At 34.2% G+C, this 20,545-nt stretch overlaps 1 protein-coding gene across 3 annotated transcripts in view; it reads left to right on the forward strand.

The window, feature by feature from the left end:
* The window catches only part of CADM2 (cell adhesion molecule 2), a 1,086,372-nt gene that overhangs the window by 889,500 nt on the left and 176,327 nt on the right, over positions 1-20,545 (forward strand). For all 3 annotated transcript variants that reach the window (XM_064580279.1, XM_045902679.3, XM_064580283.1), the window contains exons 3-4: positions 12,868-13,020; positions 15,714-15,851. In XM_064580279.1, the coding sequence (XP_064436349.1) occupies positions 12,868-13,020; positions 15,714-15,851 (291 nt within the window). The remainder of the gene's footprint in view (positions 1-12,867; positions 13,021-15,713; positions 15,852-20,545) is intronic.

Below are 20,545 nucleotides of genomic sequence, written 5' to 3' on the forward strand. Positions count from 1 at the left end.
ATGTATTAAATGCAGTTGTGTGGTCATGTTAGGATGAGGATTCTAGTAAACATGGTCTTTATTAACTAAATGAGAACGTAGTTGCACAGATAACAGCATTTGAGCATTTTCTATATGTAATGAATCAGAATTCACATTTATAAATTATAATTGTAAATGTAATTATTAGTTAAATTTAATTAAACATTAATATAATTAATGAATTATATAAACTTTTTTTTAAAGATTATTTATTTATTTATTTATTAGAGAGTGAGCAGGAGAGAAACAGCATGAGAGCGGAGAGGGTCAGAGGGAGAAGCAGGCTCCCCGCTGAGCCGGGAGCCCGATGTGGGACTCGATCCCAGGACCCTGGGATCATGACCTGAGCTGAAGGCAGTCGCTTAACCGACTGAGCCACCCAGGCGCCCAAGTAATGGTATATTTATTTGATTTTTTTTTCAAATGCAGAATATACCAAGTCTGCATACAGTTGAATCTTTTGGCATTTTAGGTCTAAATTTTATACACTAAGCTTCTGTTATGTTCTTATGTCCTCTGGCAAATGGTATATTCTTTTCTCCTTAACCTATTTTTTGAATAGAGAAATACATTGTTAATAAGAATGAAATGCCTCTATTTTTTATCTAGGCAAGAGGATATTGGGGAAAGAGAATCATCTTATTCAAGAATATTTTATATATTGCAACTTTATATATACATACATAAACACACACACACACATATACACACACACGCTGCTATCCCTAAATACTTGCTTTTGTATGCCCATTCATTTGATGAGAATACTGAAGCCTAGGAGAAAGAGAAACCATTTTGAATGTATTCATACTAATTTTCTAATGATGAAATTTTGAAACACATTTAGTTATCTGAGTAGTTCTTGTTGAATTGTTAACTTATAAATGACATTATTTTCAGCATAAAATTCAGTAAAATTTGAGCTACATACTGAGCACAAAGTGTAATTCATACCAGATGATTTTAAAATATGGATGAATAATACCATTAATAAAATTAAGGTATAACTCATTATTTGAAAACACCTTAAAAATCTACCAAATTTCTTTAATAGATGAAAGCATACATAGAGTATAGTACACCATTGAGTTAGTGATTCCTGATCACTGAAATCAGGAATTAATTATGATTGAATACATTTAGGAATTGAATTTATGATTGAAAGTAATAAGTGTTACTCCTAAGAAATTTTCAAAACTCACTTGGGCATAGTCTCCTGCAATGTGGGGCAGACATTTAAACATACCTGACAAGAGACCAGGTAGCCATTACTTGAACAACTTCTTTGACAGAACTCAATATCTCATGAGCTTGCTGAATACAGTGAATGAATATTGAATATATTGAATACAGTTGTGAAGATATATATTGAATATATTGAATACAGTGGTGAAGAGCTCAATAGATAAAAAAGCAGTCTCCATATTAAACCCAGATCAACCTCTCACTAGCTTCTAACATTCAATGAGTTTTGATAAATATGATCCCCCCTTCATGTGCCAATAACCCCTTCCTCTATCCTGCATGTTCTCTTTTCCAGTGAAAACATCCCCAGATTTAAATATACATATATATTTATATATATCTATAAATTTATATATGTATATATAATGATTTACAGAGTTGGAACTACTTTTATTCTTTCTCAAAATGTACTATACAGATTGTCAGAGAGATGAAATTAGTGTATACTGATAATACATGGGGGTGTGTGTGTGTGTGGTAGCAACGTTTTCTTTCTCAAATAGTTACCTATTTATTTGGAATTCCCAAACGAGAGTTGACATTTTAGAGGATTTATCATTGTCTAAAGAAAATGTAGAATGGTTTCATAATTGAATTAGAGTTACATTAGTTTAAGAAGATATATAGAATTTTATTTCAAATTAATATCAGAATTAAGATGAAATGAATATTGCATATTCTATTTGGCATATATGTACACATATATGTACACATATATGTGTGTAATTAATACACATCTATAATTAATATAAACCATCCTGAATATTTTTTTTATTCTAGAAACTTACTTTAATAGAAAATTAACAGTCATTCACTTCCCATTTTCTAAAACTAGAGTCATGCTCATAGCTTAGAGGATGGCATAGTCAATAGAAAGTAACTATGGTGTTACTTTCATAGATATTTCTTCTTTTCTGAATCTAAAGCAGTGTTGAGACTATTCATAAAGAATATTCATAATTACTTTTCATAATTTAGTACTTTAATGGAATTTTTTATCAAAATACACCAAAGTTATGACTATTTTAGAGAAAGCATGTGATTTACTGTTTTCCAACATTCCTGGATATCTACATTAGTTTTTATATAGAAACACCAGTGCATATAGATATAGTGGTACAAAAAATCCTACAGTAGCAAGGCAGAAACTAACCGCCCACTAATCTCTCTCCTTCCTGTGCATACAGCTAGACTACATTTGCCAGCCTCCCTTGAAGTATGGCTATGGGCCTGAACAGGAAATGGGAACTGAGGTAGCATATGTACTTCTAGGCCTCTGCCATTAAAATTTCTTACATATGCTTCCCCAGGCTCACTTCCTCTCAGAAGATTTTCACAGTCAAAAGTTGAAGATGGTAGCTTAGGTCCCTAATACTTCTATAGTGTACATTGCCCTCCACCAATGACCTTCAGCAATCCTTTACTGTTATGTGTTAAAGAAACTTCCTATTACTTTAAGCAACCCTACATCCAAAAGCAAATCCATATTGTAAAATCAGTGGGTATAATGATATCTAGATGGCTAGCTAGAGATATGAAAGGACATTTAAGTATACTTGCTTTGACTTTACAGAGTTCTTTTTGCCATATCACATTGTCAAAGTAGGAGTAAGATAACTATCTTTAAGGGCGCCTGGGTGGCTCAGTTGGTTAAGCGACTGCCTTCGGCTCAGGTCATGATTCTGGAGTCCCAGGATCGAGTCCCGCATCAGGCTCCCTGCTCGGCAGGGAGTCTGCTTCTCCCTCTGACCCTCCCCCCTCTCATGTGCTTGCTCTCTCTCATTCTCTCTCTCTCCAATAAATAAATAAAATCTTAAAAAAAAAATAACTATCTTTAAGAGAAGGAGTAAATTTTCAGTGCCCGAATCCATAGATTTAGAAGGTTTACAGGCACAGGCCACTATAAAGTATAGGATGGTATTTCTACTGTCTTAGATTCTTAAAATTCAGTTACATAATTCAAATTATATTGAAACATAGAAAGAGATTTTGAATGGAGTTTTGTTTTGTTTGGTGAAAATATTTATTATATTTTATTTATTTTGATCTCTATTGATGATATTTCAGTACTATACAAGTAAGAAAAAATTAATTTAATTATTTAGAACCTAAAAATCAAAAACAGCAAACTCCTTTTTTTTTATGGGGGGGGCAAAAGGAGAGGGAGAGAGAGAATCTCAGGCAGGCTACAGGCCCACCAGAGGCGGGCCTCGATGTCACAACCTTGAGATCATGACCTGAGCCAAAATCAAGAGTCAGGCACTTAACCAACTGAGCCACCCAGGCACCCCAAAAACAGCAAACTTCTTTTTAGTTAAATTTTACAAAATGAAAATTTATCAGGTCCAAGGAATCTATTAGAACATAAAATTTTCAAAGCCATTATCATGTTAAAATGTTGTTGTTGTTGTTGTTGTTGTTGTTGTTGTTTTGAGCATACTGTCCTTACTTATCTTACTCTATGACATGATTTACCAGGTGCCCCTTCATTTTATTCATTTGTACTTCCACTTGTTTATTCATCCACTTTTCTAATAGAGAGGATGGGAATTATAGTTAGAGCACTATGTGATTTACTAAGGGCAGTAGGAAACAGTCTCATCCATGGCTGGATGTTCCAAGAGATGACCACATAGTAAGTTAAATGGTACATATCAGCATATAAATGCTGGACCATGCTATGTTCACTCTTCATCTCATTGGCTCAACAAATGCTTATTGAGCTTCATGCATATTCCTGTCCTGGAAGACTAAAGGAAGACATGAATATAGTTGGAGGTGGACAGCATAGAGGAATCTATCAAGAAAGTAATATGTTAATTAATTTGAGTGATAAGTATGATCTCGAGACATGCAGAGGAAATAATATAACTTCAGGTAAAGAGGCATGGATTACTTGCCATGTTTGAACACCTGCTCATGTGCTTTTAAATTATTAGGCATTTTGAGGAAGAATAGGGAAATAGAATAGAAAGGTAAACATTTCAGATATTTAGGGACTTATGTTACAAGATGAACAGTTTAAATGTTATGTTATAGAAGAGATAACAGGGAAGGGCCAAAGGCATATTATATAAGTGGTTATAGTCAGGGCTTTAGGAGTTTAATAGAGTGGAAGCATGGAGTTTCCATCAGGACAGATCATGAGGAGGACACTCTAAGGAAGAGGGGCAAGCATATTAAAGACAAGAAGATTAGAAAGTAGAAATATCATGGAATCTATATTTATTCCTCAAACATATTAATAAATTTTCCATAATCAAGTGTATCCATTATTAGTATATTTGAGGGATCATAATATTTTGTTTTTTCAATTGTTTCATAATAATAGACAACAGATATAGGACTGATAGTAGTGAATTTTTGTTTTTATACATTTGAAGTAAGAAAATCTGGGGTTTAAAAATTGAAATTCTACCACTGGAAAAAAACTTCCTTCAAATAGTGTCACAGTTTCCAGATTTATTGCTTGGGTTCTGTTCACATTTTCTATTCTAAAACTCCATTTATTATGGTTTCAGTAAAAATTCAGTCCAAGATGAAACTTGGTATACCAAATATCAGTTCTGGAGCAATGGTTGTTTTTATCGATTTTCCAGAAGATTGATTTAGATTGTTTTGTGTTGTATGACTGTCAAGTACAAAACAGAAAAGGATTCACTAGCTTGATAGTTTATTCTGTCAGTGTTAACTCCTTTATTTCAACCCATAGTGTGATTACAAATAAACACATACTGACCATAAACAGTATTTGATTATACTATTAACAAGTAAAATATTTGGGGTATTAATAGAATAACACTTTTATAAAAAGAATGAGTGGCTAAATTTCCTTTTTTATCTCTTTTACAATATCTAGAGGCATATTGTGACATTGTACGTGTCAACATACCAATCATAAGGTCTGACAAGAGTTAAGCCTTGGAACTGTGGCCTATTGGAAGGTTATTAGAGCTTAATTTGACTTGTTTTTTCTTTCTGATTTAGTAGAATTTTCTAATTAGTAGAAAAATCATTCTGGTATACCAAATATAAAGCTTTAATTTCTTGTTCTAATTCTTACCCTTGGGGATAATAGAGATTTGAGCTGAAAAAACAGGGGCTAGCAGCTTGCATGAGTCAGTTTGCCTGGTGAACAGTTCTAGAGAGATCAGTAGGGGTGAAACCGAATAGGCAGTTAGCTGGGGTCTACATGGAATATGTGCAGAGAGCAGGCCTGTTGCAGAAGCTGGGAAGTAGAGCAGAGTGCTGGTCTGGGCAACCTTAACACAACAAAGCCAGAATCAAGGGAAGGAGTCTATTATTAGGCAGCAGGAAACAAAATAAACTTGATATTGAATGAAAGACCGTGGGAAGCATTCTTAGGTACAACTTTCCCATAGGCAGAACTTAGTTTTATTGTACTGACACCTCTAAACTCTCTATCGGGACCAAGTGGGGACACAGCTGGGTGGTAGGGCTTGAACTGAAAACAAAGAGAACGGAGGCTGACACATCTATAGTTCTTGAAATCCAATCACATCAGTGATGTTAAACTTCACAAAATGCAAGTTACTGGTTGAATAATAAATGTATTTTTAAAACTTCTAAATGTTTGCACTGATTGTTTTGGCTAATGTCTATGGTGTAGGATGGCATGCTTCTGGAAACTTACGCTCAACATTGAGAATTTAAGTAGCCAAGAGGACATTTGAAATTACTTCTATCACCCTGATGTAGGTTTTTTCCTTAGTACTTGTCTACAAAACATAGTGAATTATAATGATAAAATCATTCTGTATACAATATCCATTTAATATAAAAAATTTCTGAAATGATGTTAACATGTACAATTATAGAATATTATATGCAAAAGGTTGATGGTCCACATATTAAACTTAATGCAGTAAGTTATTAGTGGGCATCTATATGTACCCTGATATGTGTAAAGCCTCATGGGAAATATAGAGAGAAATAACATATTCTTTATTTGAGGAAGTATTAGGTAAAATGAGACCCAGGGAAAAAAAATGCAAAAACAATGAGATTGGTTTTTTTTGTTGTTTTGGTTTGTTGTTTTTTGCTGTATTTTAATAATCTCTTCAAAGTGATTACATAACGAAATATGTTTTTATCATTATTTAAGCACCATAAAGTGTGACATGAATTACTATTTACTGGAAACCAACCTAAAGATATTTGAAAATGTTTCTGGAAAGAAGTTTGTGATCATCTATAAATAAATAACACTTAAGGAAGGAAAACTATTAATACAAATATGCACAAATTGTTATCAGGTTCTTAAACGAATAATGCCAGATAAATCAAGTAATACTAATTTTATGAAGTTAATTCAGTTTAAAACTAATTAATATACAACTTATTAACTATGCCAGTAACTTTAGTTAGAAATTAGTATAAAATGGGACTAAAATCATCCAAGTAATTGCCTTGGAAATTTTTATTTTATCCAACATGGATCCCAGATACTCATTTGTGTGATTGATGAACCATTTAGAACCAATGGTATATTGGGAAAATAATTTTTATCCAACATCAAGTACTATTTAATAGATTCTTACTCATTGGTCAGTGCTTCTTTTTTGCAGCTAAGATTAAATCCTCCAGAGCTCAGCTTTTTGAGTCATTAAATCACCTCACCAGTGGGCGGCAGGCACCTAATAGCTGATGAGGCGTGACCTCAGAGTAGCCCACTTTCCCATTAGCTCATTTTTAATCTCTGAAATGTGTGAGCAATTACCTTTCATTCTCTTATTACACATACTCATTTCTTCTGTTCAATTATTCCTAGGGTAATGTTTGATTTTTTTTTTAATGAGATGTTTGAGTTTTTATTTTTTATTTTTTTTTTAAATTTTTTGAAGTTATTTAGATAACGGTGGACATCCTGTGGTTGCAAAGGAAAGTTTGCATTTTTGTTTTTGTTTTTTTTAAAAGATTGAATTCACTTCAGCTAACAATATCACAATTCTTTATTTAGGTTCACTATATGTTTGGGACTTACTATGTGGAAAAGTTAAATAATATGGATTTTCTCTGATTAGCTACTGATTTTTGTGTTCACTTGAAAACCATAAGGTAACATGACAATAGCTTCAGAGATCGCTCATTCAGTATTTCAAATCATTTTCCAATGAACTATCACTTTGTTAAAAATTTTCGTAGCATGATGTTTCTAGCTCTTTTATGCTCAACAGTGTCTAAACGGGACACTTTTTTTCTTCTTTTTTTTGGCTTCTCTCCCATGGGGGAGCCTGTGGAGATATATTCAAGAGGACTTCCTAGTTCAGTTCTTTTTCACTCTGCTCTTATCATATACAGACAGAGTTTCGTTTCAATAGCCATTCACTGAATACCTCCTGTGCAGATAGTGATGGTGCAGGGCGCGGAGATGAGGAAGACAAGGATCCTGCTCACAGGGAACCCACTGAGTTATAGTATATCGCTCTTTGGACTTGTGAAGGTTTTCCTTTATTCTTTCAGACTGAAAATGTTATAAAATGAACTGCAGATGACATCATAAGTATTTACAAGCTTGAAAAGATAAATGCTATAGATGTACGATTCGTCTAAAATATTCAGTCCAATGAGAATCTCCTTAGGCAGCTTTTTGTTTCTTTGTTTTGGCAAATGAATTATCAAGGAAATTCACACAATAAATAGTCCCTTTGCTAATTGTGCCAGTTTCCTGGTTCTTGGGATTATGTTTTCAGGTTTTGAATATATATTTATGTATTTTAATTCTCTAAACCATATTCCTTATACTTTCACTCAATTATTATTATCTCCACCTAACACTGAGCAGACCAAAGCACACATTTAAGTGATTTCCTTAGGTTCATATGGTTAATCAGTGACAGAGTTTACATGAAAATGCAGGTATTCTGGAGGCACCTGGGTGGTGCATTTGGTTCTTAGTTTTGGCTTAGGTGATTCTTAGTTTTGGATTAGATCATGATTTCTGGGCTGTGGTATGGAGCCCCAGGTGGGGCTCAGCACTCAGCAGGGAGTCTGCTTGAGATTCTCTCTCTTCCTCTCCCGCTGCACTGCCCCCCGCAACCCCCACACTCTCTCCCTTACCTCCCTCTCTCTCTCTCAAATAAATAAATAAATAAATAAATAAATAAATAAATAAATAAATAAATCTTCAAAAAAATTGCAGGTATTCTGCTTTTCAGAGCTTAGTTTTTAGTCAGGCTGGTAGTAATCATATAACAACTCAAAATATTATATGATTTGGTAAGCTAAATTAATTGAGACATTTCAGACACTAAAATATTTAGCTTTTCATCAGGATTCTAAACTCAAAATATTTTAACATATCATTGTAGTTTTATTTTAAGGGACTTTACATACTACATGAAACCATTTAGTTCTCATGATAATTGGAAGATGAAAATAAATCAGGAATTATTATCCACAGGAAATCTGACTTTATACAATTGCCTAAAATGTTTTGATTCCCAAGTCATTGCCTGTAGCTTTACTCCATGCAAATGGTCTAAATATGAAAGTTTTGTATTTGTATATATTGAGAGATTCAGTTGATTTTAGTGATATTATATAGTTTCCACAAAATAGTCTGACCAAAAGAGAGTTAAATTCCTTTTGCTAAGATTCACTGAAAGTTGTAAGCTCTGTTTCTCTGTCAGTGGGAACTGTGTTAGAAGAAATGAAATTGAACACAGGGGGTAAGTAACAAGCTTTACCCATATAGTATCATGGCAGAAACCTTGGGTTTTCCCTTTTGGTGACCTCTCTTTTGAAGAAACAAGAAATACATGACAAATGTTTTTCTTAAATAAATCACAGCTTTGAAAAGTGGTTGATATAGCCTGAAGTTCTATTGGGGAAATAACTAATCTGTGTCCCACTGTTTTCGTCTAGCAACTGAACAAGACATACATATATTAGTGCATGTAGGAGACAGAATATGAAATAGACGTTTCAAAAAAATATCTATTGTATCTTAATGGAGTAACAAATACAATCATTATCAGACTTGCCTTACATTTTATGTCCAATAAAATTAGTTTCAAAAATATTTGTAAGTATATGTCTCTTTATAGAATTAGAGTTAATAAAGAATGGTAGCAGAGGGGACTAGTCATCAAGGTGTGTGTTATTTGAGTTTCTGGGAGGATGATTTCTTTTAAATATAATTTCCCCAATATTACATATTGTATTATTGCCTGCTCCTTTCACAAAGCATATAGGGAAGGTACAGTAATTAAAGAATATTTGATACTTGGGATCCCCCTCTGGCTCTGTGGCAAGTGTGTATAATGAATTCTAAGCTTTGATATCATGGCCACTTCCCCTATTTCTTCAAATGTACATATAGTTTTTTTAATTGAGTTTTGTTTTGTTTTGATTTTTAGAGTGGCGGAGGGGCAGAGGGAGAGGGAGAGAGAATCTCAAGCAGACTCCCTGCTGAGCACAGAGCCCAATGCAGGGTTCAATCTCACAACCCTGAGATCATGACCTGAGCAGAAATCAAGAGTCAGACACTTAACCAACTGAACCACCCAGGCACCCCTTAATTGAGGTTTTATTGTAGTTTCACACTCAGTTGTGAGAAATAATATGGAGAGATCTCATGGACCGTGGACCCAAATAACATCTTGCAAAGATATCTCGACTAGGAAACTGACAGTGATGTAGTTCACCAATTTTATTTGGGTTTTACCAGTTTTACATGTACTCATCTGTGTGTGTGTGCATGTGTGTGTGTGTTTAGTTCTATTTGATTTTATTTCATGTGTAGTTTCATGTATCCATCACCACAGACAAAATACAAAATAGTTTCATCACTGCAAGGATTTCTCGTGCTGTCCTTTCATAACCACATCCATGTCTCTCCCACTCCTTCCTACCCCTTATTAAACACTAATCTCTTTTCCATCTTTATAATTTTATTATTTCAAGACACTATATAAATGGATTTTATCTGTATTTATAGAGTTTTTGAGTATATTACTTTGTATATTTTCTTAGTAGTTGCCCTGGGTATTGAAATATACATATGTGACTTTACCACAGTAGCAATGATTTACCACTTTGAGTAGAGTATGGAAAACTTACTTATCTTTGGTCCCTTTGTCCTGCCCACTTTGTACTTGTCTTGAGTATCCTTCTATATTTGTTCAACATTGCATCAGTGATGTTGTAATTTTTGTTTCAACCATCATATAATGAAGACAACAAAGGAGAAGGATACTCTATATTGGATTTACCCAAGTTTTTGTTCTTCTTGTTGTTCCTTCTTTCCTGATGCTCCAAGATTCCTTTTTTTCTATTTAAAGAACTTAACTTTTCAATACAGATCTGCTAGAGAAACATGTTCTTAGTTTTCCTTCTTCTAAGAATACTTTTATTCCCTCTTGATTCTTGAAGTTTAGTTTCCCTGGATAAGAATTCACTGTTGATAGTTCTTTTCTTCCAGCACCTGAATAATGTGCCACTCCCTCTGGCCTCCATAATTGCAAAGGAGAATTCTATTGTCATTTAAATCGATAGTCTCTTACAGGTTGCATGCCTTTCTGTCTGGCTGCTTTCAAGATTTTATTCTTTGTCTTTCAGTTTAATTTTGATGTATTTGATATGGACTTTTTTGGGTTTATCATATTTGAGATTGATTTGTCTTAGTGATTCTGTACATCTATTTCTTTAGGCAAATTTGAAGTATTGGGCCATTATTTCTTCAAATACTCTTTCAGTCCCAGTCTCTTTCACCTATTTGGGACTTGTGTGGTACCAATATTAGATATTTGGTTATTGTCCCACAAGTCTGAGGCTCTTTTTTTTTTTTCAATCTATTTTCTTTCTCTCATTCAAATTGAGTGAATTATATTGCTTTTAATTTATTGGTTCCATCCTCTATTTCATCCCTACTGAATTATCAAGTCAAGCTAGTGAGCTTTTATTTTGGTTATTGTATTTTTGACTTCTGTAATTTTCATCCTATTCTTTTTTTTACAACTTCTTTACTGAGATTTTCTATTTTTTGTTTCAAGGTAATTAGTAACTGATTGCTGAAATATTTTTATGATGACTTCTTTAAATTATTTCTTAGATAATTACATTTGTTTCAATTCAGTGTTGGTGCTTATTGATTATTTTTGCTCATTCAAGTTATGATTTTACTGGCATTTGGTGTGACCAGTTTTTATCACATCCTGCACATTTTCACTCTTATGTTAGGAGACTCTGGAGAATCTTCTATTCTAGGAAGCAGTCATCCTGTTTAGGTTTAGCATACAGGTCCTGTCTTACATTTTCAGGTCATGGTTCAACTAACAATTTACTTTTCAAAGCCAAAGGATGCTATTTAGTCAGCTTGAGGTGTCTAGTTCTACTGGGGTTTGAACTGGTCTCCACTGGTGCCACTTAAGGAGGCAGAGGAGCTTCCCCAGGCCAGGCTCCCTGATGACTCTAGCAGGGGTAAGTGGTTCTCTAGCTCATGGGAGATCGCTTTAAGGGTGGGGTACTTGTCAGAGATGGATCACCCCTCTGCCCCTGCTGCCCAATTGATCACTGTCTCTAGGCCTTGAAGGGGAGTCTCCAGCCCAGTGGAGAAAGAGATTGCTTTCCATGGCCACTTGTAGTCAGTGATGCTCCCACTTGATTCCCTTTGCAGGTAGCCTAGTCTCTCCCAGAGATACTGGCAGGACTCCCATTTTATGTGATAAAAAATGAGTCTACCTAGGCCACCTGCTGTTGATAGGTTGTGGTTGGGAGATGTCAAGCCTCAACTGACTTTTATTATTGGCTGGGGAACCACCGTGTTGCTCCTCAGGTCTCAGTGTCCCTAAACCAGTTCTCTTTCCTCTTTCAGAGTACTCCATTCTTTGCCTTTTGCTTAACTCTGAGCTTTATAGAATTACTTAGTAGGAAATACAATGATAATTAAACTTTTTAATATTTTTCCAAAAATGAATCAAGAGGCGCATGCCAAGAGATCTTCTGTGAAAAAAAGAAAAGCCCTGTGATAGAAAAGGTGGTATGAATGAAAGGATATACTAAAAGTATTTAACAGATGTTACAATAGAGATTCCAATCAATCAGAGCAAATTTAAACATTCAGTACCTTACCAGTGTTTTTCAGCTGAAAGTCAGCTCCAGTTTACAGGAAGTTCAACGGGCTTCTCTACTGTAGAGAATATGCTTTTAATATGCTAATGTTCATTGTTGGTCTCTTGGAAGGAATACAGCAATCGTAGTTTTCCCAAATTTATCTGTGCATAAAAGTGAAACCTTCTGTTTATCGTGTTTTTTGGTACTAGCATTCCATGAAATCCTGTGGAGGAAAGTCATTTGTGTCACCACCAACATCTACCTCATCTGAAGTATTGTACTAGATGCAATCATCTAATTAAAAAGTTGTTTCTGAGAACATTAAGGAACACTTAATTCTACTTTGACTTTTTTTTTTTTAATTTGATAAAATATTCCCATATATTTAAACCTTCCTTTAAACTGTATCAGGAAATAAGATTTAGATGTATGGCCAAAGACCATGTTTCTTGTGGTGTGCTAAAAATATTTAACAGGACTTTTTCTAATGTTGTTATTTGCATTTTCAATATTTTCTCTTTCCAGCTTTAAGGGACAACAGGATTGAGCTGGTTCGAGCTTCCTGGCATGAATTGAGTATCAGCGTCAGTGATGTGTCTCTCTCCGATGAAGGGCAGTACACTTGTTCCTTATTTACAATGCCTGTCAAAACCTCCAAGGCCTATCTCACTGTTCTGGGTAAGTGCAAGGGACTAACACTATGAGAGCACAAGCTAAAGCAACATGATGCAATAACACATATATGTTTTGGGGATCATATTAATAGATAGAGTTTAATCCCTTCTCTGCTACATTATAACAAAAGGCATTTAAAAAACCATTTTGTCACTTTCCCCAATTTAGAAATAGACCAAGGGAGGTGTAAGGATTTGTAGGACTTCTTGAGGGCATGCAACCATTCTCTTAGCCAGCGACAGACACCAGGTTTCTTGATTTTCAACCAAATTCCTTTGTGTCAAATCATCTATATATTGTATATACGGTGATCCTTTTATAAAGTAGTAGAATAATGAGCAGAGTGAATACAATGTGTCTATGGGGTGGGCCTCCATTTTATTATTGAAGTAATATGATGTGGGCCTTCTCCAATATCCTACAGCTTCCAAATATGACTTTGTGTGTGTGTATTAGTGCATTTAAATGACCCTGACATTTCTGCGTCTTCTTTTAGTTTTGTAGATTTTCTAGATTCTTAAATGAAGTACTCTCCATGAAACTTGTAGCTTCATTGTAGTTTTATTATCTAAATACCGGGCCTTTTCCCCAAAGGTTAGAGTGATACAACATTTATTACATTCTTAGAGATTCCAAGGAAATCAAGTTGCAGCTAAGGGCTCTCTGTGATTCTGCAGATGTCAGTTGCCCAAGCAGCTAAAATTGCTGCAGTCCATTGAAACACACCTGCGTACTGAACGAGTTAGAGGAATTTAAAAGACTGATTTGTTTTTCCCCCGAGCTTGCCTTCCTTTTTTGATAGATAAAGGCATAACATTGCATATAAAAGAACTAATGCATGCCGTTCTGTTCAGTAGGAATATTAAAGTTAATCCAGCTAGTGAATTGGTTTTGTACATACCATATGAAATATGTTTCTTTGCAAGTCCCATTGGGACTATTTTATAAAAATCTTCACAAGTTTGCCCCTACAGACAAAATATATCCACTAAAATGGAGTATTTCCAGATAACAACTGCCTAAGGTTAATGTATTGTTCTGTAGAGAGCCACCTCGAGACCCCAAGAACAGAAAACTGTCTGATTTCAGTTTATTAAATAGTAGTGTGGCATGGACTTAAAAAAAAAAACAACACAATATGAATGTGAAAGGAAAAAAAAAAATATTCAACTAATCGGAGCATGTTGACCTGTCATTTATCATTGTTGTTCTTGTTGTTGTTTTTTGTATTTCTCTTATTGATGCTTTCCAACATTCTTACATATTTTTTTTCTTTTCAAATTGAATTAAATACTACAATAATCTTCAGTATGCCTTTATTATTGAATAATTTTTAGAAGAAATTTTAATAAACCTCTACTGTGACAAGAGAATATTATTGCCCAAGAAATATGTAATGTTCTATTATTTAAATCACCATGTACTATCTGTGCATATTAGTTATCTGCTTAGTTATTAGATGATTTGGACTAGAAAAGGTACTACTGGTTAGCATTAAACATAATATGCATCATGCTTCCCAAAACTACTATTGCATTTCTAATACAAATGATATCAAGATATACTTTAGAAGAATCTGAGAAGTAAGTATGGTTGCAATTATTGATGAATCCCTTATTCTAAAATGCATTTCTTAAACATAGTACATAGAGGATAATAGCATCTTTTTAAGCCTTAAGAATTATGAAATCAGGAATGCAAAGTGCTATTTTATTTAAATCACAATTTGCTAAAGAATAAAGAAATGTGCTTTGTGGATTTTTTTCCCCATTGCAAACAGTCTACCTTCTTAAATCCTTATACTGATAAATCTTAAGATATTTTGAATGGCTGTTTCTAAGATTTACAAAGAGTATTTTTGCAGGTAAAGCTTTAAAAGCTACTCTGAACTAAATTCATTTTAAATGCCTCCGGATAATACACAGACACACATATGTATATATACAGTAGTTCCCCACCCCACCCCCATCCACGATTTCACCTTCCACAGTTGTTACCCATGACCAGCTGTGGTCTGGAAGCAGATGATCCTCCTTCTGACTTATTGTCAGGCCAATAGTAGCCCAATGTTACACTGCAATCCTTATGTCATTCACCTCACTTCCTCTTATCACACAGGCATTTTATCTTCTCACATCCTCACAAGAAGAGGGGTGAGTACAGTACAATATTTTGAGAGACCACATTCACATAACTTCTATTATAGCATATTATAATTGTTCCATTTTATTATTAGTCATCATTGTTGATTTTTTACTATGCCTAATTTATGAATTAAACTTTATTTCATGTATATATGTATAGGAGAAAAATATAGTATATATATAGGGTTCTGTACTATCAACAATTTCAGACATCCACTGGGAGGCTTGCACTGTATCTCCCACAGATAAGGGGGACTACTGAATAGACATGTGTATATGTGTCTGTATATATGTGTATATAATATATACACATATATATTATATATATATGTGTATATATTATATACACACGATTTTATATCTATATACATTATATATTATATTATATACATTATATAGATATTTTAAGCAGTTTATTCATTATATAACACTTTACTACTTTTGATTGAAGATATTGTCAATTAACAGCCCATTTTAGCTTTGTGAATGTAATAGTCATAAGAATGAATCAGCCCTGAAGATTGATGTTCATGCCATTTACTTAAATTTCAGGTGTTCCTGAGAAGCCTCAAATTAGCGGATTTTCATCACCAGTTATGGAGGGAGACTTGATGCAGCTGACGTGTAAAACATCTGGTAGTAAACCTGCAGCTGATATAAGATGGTTCAAAAATGACAAAGAGATTAAAGGTAAAGAATGGGGAAAGGTCCCCAAGTCAAAATTGATGTGCTGAAACTAGAATGAAGTGTTCAATGCAAGGCATTTTACATTTTCTTTTTTAAACCACAGTCACTTTCGGATTAAGTGTAATTTAAACCAGATTTACACATTTCTTAAATTCGGTAATTCTACAAGGTATATTAACATAATCTCTGCATGCCCCATTTTTCTCATGTCTAAGAAATCTAAAAATAATATATACTTCATGGAAAAGTTGGAAAAATAAATGAGTTAATGTATAAAAAACACAGATTCATGCTTGGCAAGAGTGAGCACTAAGTACACGTTATGTATTATTATTTCCAAACTCTTTTATAGTATTTAGATTACAGACAGAGAAATTCTATGAATTATGTCTTCAATTTGTTGGTTTATGGAATTATAAAGTTCTAAGAACAAAATTGGCTAAACATCAATAAATTGATTCCTAGTATTTCTCACAGAGGGCAAAAAATAAATTCTTCTCGGTAAAAATGCGCAGTAGTTTAAATATTAAGTATAGCTCTGCTCTTACTTCATGCACTTACATTTAAACACCTAAACGCACACACACATCCTTTAGATGGGAAATAAGTTTATAGGGGAGATGCCTAGGGAGGTTAGTAGTGATTTCTGTTTGTTTCTTTTTCTTTTTTATTTTTTTTAATTTTTTTTAACTTCACATACAGATATCTTGGACCTGATGTCAGATGCACATTAAAATCCAACAATTGTTTATGATTGTTAAAAATGTTTCCTATGGGCATAGTGGTGATGTATTATTCTCAAGGTAACCTGATAGGAGATAGGTTTATGAAACCATTCTAATTATCTTAACTTGTAATTCAAATATCTTATGTTAGATTAATAATAGTTCTTATCAATGGGCATATAGGTCCAACAGAAATGTTAATACAATATAGGATTATAAGATATAAATAATATAATACAGGATTAAATCTATTACTGAGAAATTATAGGTTTATGATCCATTCAATTATTCTCTCTTCTATTTTAATTAGTCTTTCTGTATATTTTTCCCCAAACAAGGACTTATCTGTAATTTATCCCTAATCATTACTTTTGTTACAAATCTTCTATTAAATACATTTTATTAAACAAAATTTGGAAAAAATACAAGCCCCCAAGACACAAGTTAGACATGTTGGTATGCTAAGTTAAACTTTTAGGTTAGTATTTAACCTGATCATATACACTGCCAGGGCTCAGTAATACCCATTCTAATTCTGCCTTTAGGATGTGTTTGTTTGGGCATGTCTGGACTTGGTTAGATCTTTGCTAAATGGACTCTCTACACGGCTTCCAGAGTCTGCCATATTATGATAAGCATCTGATCCAGCCACTTTTTCTATTTAAGCACTTCTGATCAAAAGCACTAACCTGTAGAATAGATTTTAAATCCGACTTCCTTGGCCTATGAGAAAGCTCCAGTTAGTGAATTCTTACACATCACATTTGTCTTTCTGTGTGAATGGTATGGTTTATGCTCAAATGTTCTTAAGTACTCTCCTTCGATTGTTTTATTATCCACATTAATTCTGACATATCTTGTTGCTCTCAATTTCTTAGCATTTTGTGTTTCGAGGTTTTGTCTCATCTTCCCAGGGAAGCCAGAGACTAGCATACTAGGTACTTCATTAATATTGATTGATTGTTTTTAACATTGTATCCTGATGGGAAATCATAATGTACTCATACTTTAGAATATACCTTATTTTTTGACAAATTTGGCTTCTGCTCTGAATGCCAAACAGATTCAATTCTATCCTAGGTAAGGCGAAGACTTCTGTTTATATTTAAAAACATAAAAAGCTTGATCCTATAAACACCATACTTGAAAATCATCTAAGTCAAGACTAGAAAAAAAAAAATCAAGATGAACCATATACAGAATCAGCATATGGTTCCGTGCGCCACTCAGAAGTAGTGAGGCCTTTTTTTATCTCTGCGTTCTCGGATGTGTGGCCATTGAAAGAGTACTCATTATCCCTAAACGTGCATTCATTTACATAGCTTTTTTTTTATGTAACTCTTCTTTTGCATGTTGATATAGTTTGTATTCACAATTATATGGTGAACTTCCTGAGTGCATTCAACTATTTTTATAGGGGTATATGCAAATATGCTGTGTGCGGTACTCTGCACCGAATACACATTCATAACTCTTACTGTCCTCTAGAAATGCTAAGTGAAAGTTCACTCTAAAATCCCTCAGCAAACATTCCTCACAGAAAGGAATGTTCCATCCTTATCTTGCACTCTTTTCAAAGATCGGACTTTGACTTCCTATTACCATTTAACAATTTTTATTATAATATCACTTGACACTTTTTAAAAAGATAGTCCCTAGTGTAAAGCAATGAGAAAAGATAAGCTAATCAAATCAAATTAATGTCAATTGAATAAGAAATTGTTAAAATGCTTCCCAATTACTCAGAGTTCTATCATGCATGAGTGAAGATCCAGATGAAGAAAACAAGAACCTTGACCTGGAGATGTTTAAGATGTCGTTGGGGTGATAAACAAGTTATGGAGAATATTTTCCTCTAAAGAGGAATGTATAACTGATGTAAATCCCAGTTTTTACAGCAAGGGAAAAGATTATATTTCTTATATTTTAACTAAGCATTGGCCAGTTCAGCACACTGACACTGTGTTAAGTTTCAGACTCTGTATAATGGATGTATGGACCTTCAGTGCGACTTCTGACTTCAGGATGAGTTCATTTTTCTGTTTGTTCTCTTTTTCCTCCATCACTACCTAACATATGAATTTAATTTCCAAGTTTCTGGGTAAAAGTTGTTTGAAAGTCCTAGAGATCACATTTTCTTGGCCAGGACATTTCCATATTAGATTCTGGATCACTGGTTCTCAAACTTGAGCAGACATCATCACCTACAGTGCCTGTTAAATCTCGGATTATAGGGCCCTGACCCCAGAGTTTCTGATGGAGTAGGTCTCAGTTGGAGCCTGAGAACATACATTTTCAGCACTGTGTCACATGTGTGAGTGATGCTGATGCTCCTGTTTGGTGACCCCACTGGTACAGAGAACATAAAGTTGAGAAGCATCAACAACTTCTATAAAAGTCTTGCCTCTGTCTCTGAACTTTATAATACTCACCAGTATATGAGAAAACTAATGTTTGCCTCAAAGTACTGTTGCAAAGATTTTGTTTGAGCCAATATATATAAAGTGTCTTCACAGTATGAGGAATCACTAAAAACACCTTAGATGTTATTATTATTATTACTATTATTATTATCATTACTATCTTCAGCAAACCCATGATTAATGAGTTGTAACAATCCCTGAATTAGTCATAGAAATATAAACAAGTAAAACAACATTCCTTCCAGGTATTCACATATCGGGGCTGGACATATAAGATTTAACAAATATCATAATAGATAACATGATCTGGCTATCGATTTTGTACAAGAAAAGAAGCAGAGAGCAGCCCTACTTTGTGGGAGAGGTAAAGACTTAACAATTCACTGATGAATGTAGGCATTCAGTAAGTAGCTGTTAAATAAATACGTGGATCTTAAACAATGAATCAAATCCATCATATGGGTTATGGGTACAAGTAGGTAGTAGAGCATTCTAAGGAAAGAAACCATGTATTTGTGCAGAGTAAAAGCATGTTTGAGGTAACCATGGAACTCTCTGTGTGATATAGATGTGAGAGGTAAACAGGAAGGCCAGGGCCAATTAAGTCTTGGAAGATCTTTTATTTCATATTAAGGGGTTTTTAATTTATTCTGTAAGCAATGGTTGAGACTTTTTCTTTCTATAAGCTTTAAAGAGTAGAACGAAACATAATTTTCATCTACCCTTCCCCTCCTCCTCCTCCGCCATGAGTCTAACACAGAAATCCCCTTGGTGCCTTTGGATAGCTCTGTATTCAAAACCATAGGTGGTTTCACTGCAGCTTTTAATTTCCTGTGTAGCAAGGAAGTCTGAATATTTGCTATTTAGTGTGGGAAAAAGATGAACATTGCCTTTTTAAATTTACCATCTCCCTGAGAACTTATGTTTTATAAACTTTATAAACTTTTATAAACTTTATTTTTTTTGTTTCACGTGTAAGATTATTTATTTGTGGTTTGAGCAGTTACTCTCATAAAATCTTAAGATTTCTTTTCCAGCTAACTAGCTTTTATAATTAAGGTGTTAGGCAGAATTCCATGACAACCCTCAGTGACCCACATCCTTCTATAGTGTATGTGAGATCACTTCCTTGATCATGTTGCCTTATATGGCAAAAAGGATTTTGCAGATATAATTATATGTCCCTTTTGAGTTCATCAAAGGAAGATTGTCAAGGGCAAACCTGATATAATGAGGTGAGAGCTTTGTAAAAGAATGAAGTGTCAGAGAGACATTCTTCTCCTGGCCTGGAAGAAAGTAAACAGCAATCTGGTGAACTGTCCATGGGGGTCGGGTGGTGAAGAGCTGTGGGTGACCTCTAGTTCCTGAAAGCATTTCCTGAGTGACAGCTAGTGAACAAATGGGCACCTCAGACATACAGCCTCAAAGGAAATAAATTTACTACCAACCAGTAACCTTGAAGAAGACCCTAAAACTCAGATGGGAATCATAGCTCCAGCCAATACCTTGAATTTAGCCTGGTGACACTGACAAGAGGACCAGGCTAAGC

The sequence above is a fragment of the Mirounga angustirostris genome, unplaced genomic scaffold (assembly GCF_029215605.1).
Source record: "Mirounga angustirostris isolate CCGP_5_RB_7025 unplaced genomic scaffold, mMirAng1.0.hap1 SCAF_1, whole genome shotgun sequence".
NCBI classification, from domain to species: domain Eukaryota; kingdom Metazoa; phylum Chordata; class Mammalia; order Carnivora; family Phocidae; genus Mirounga; species Mirounga angustirostris.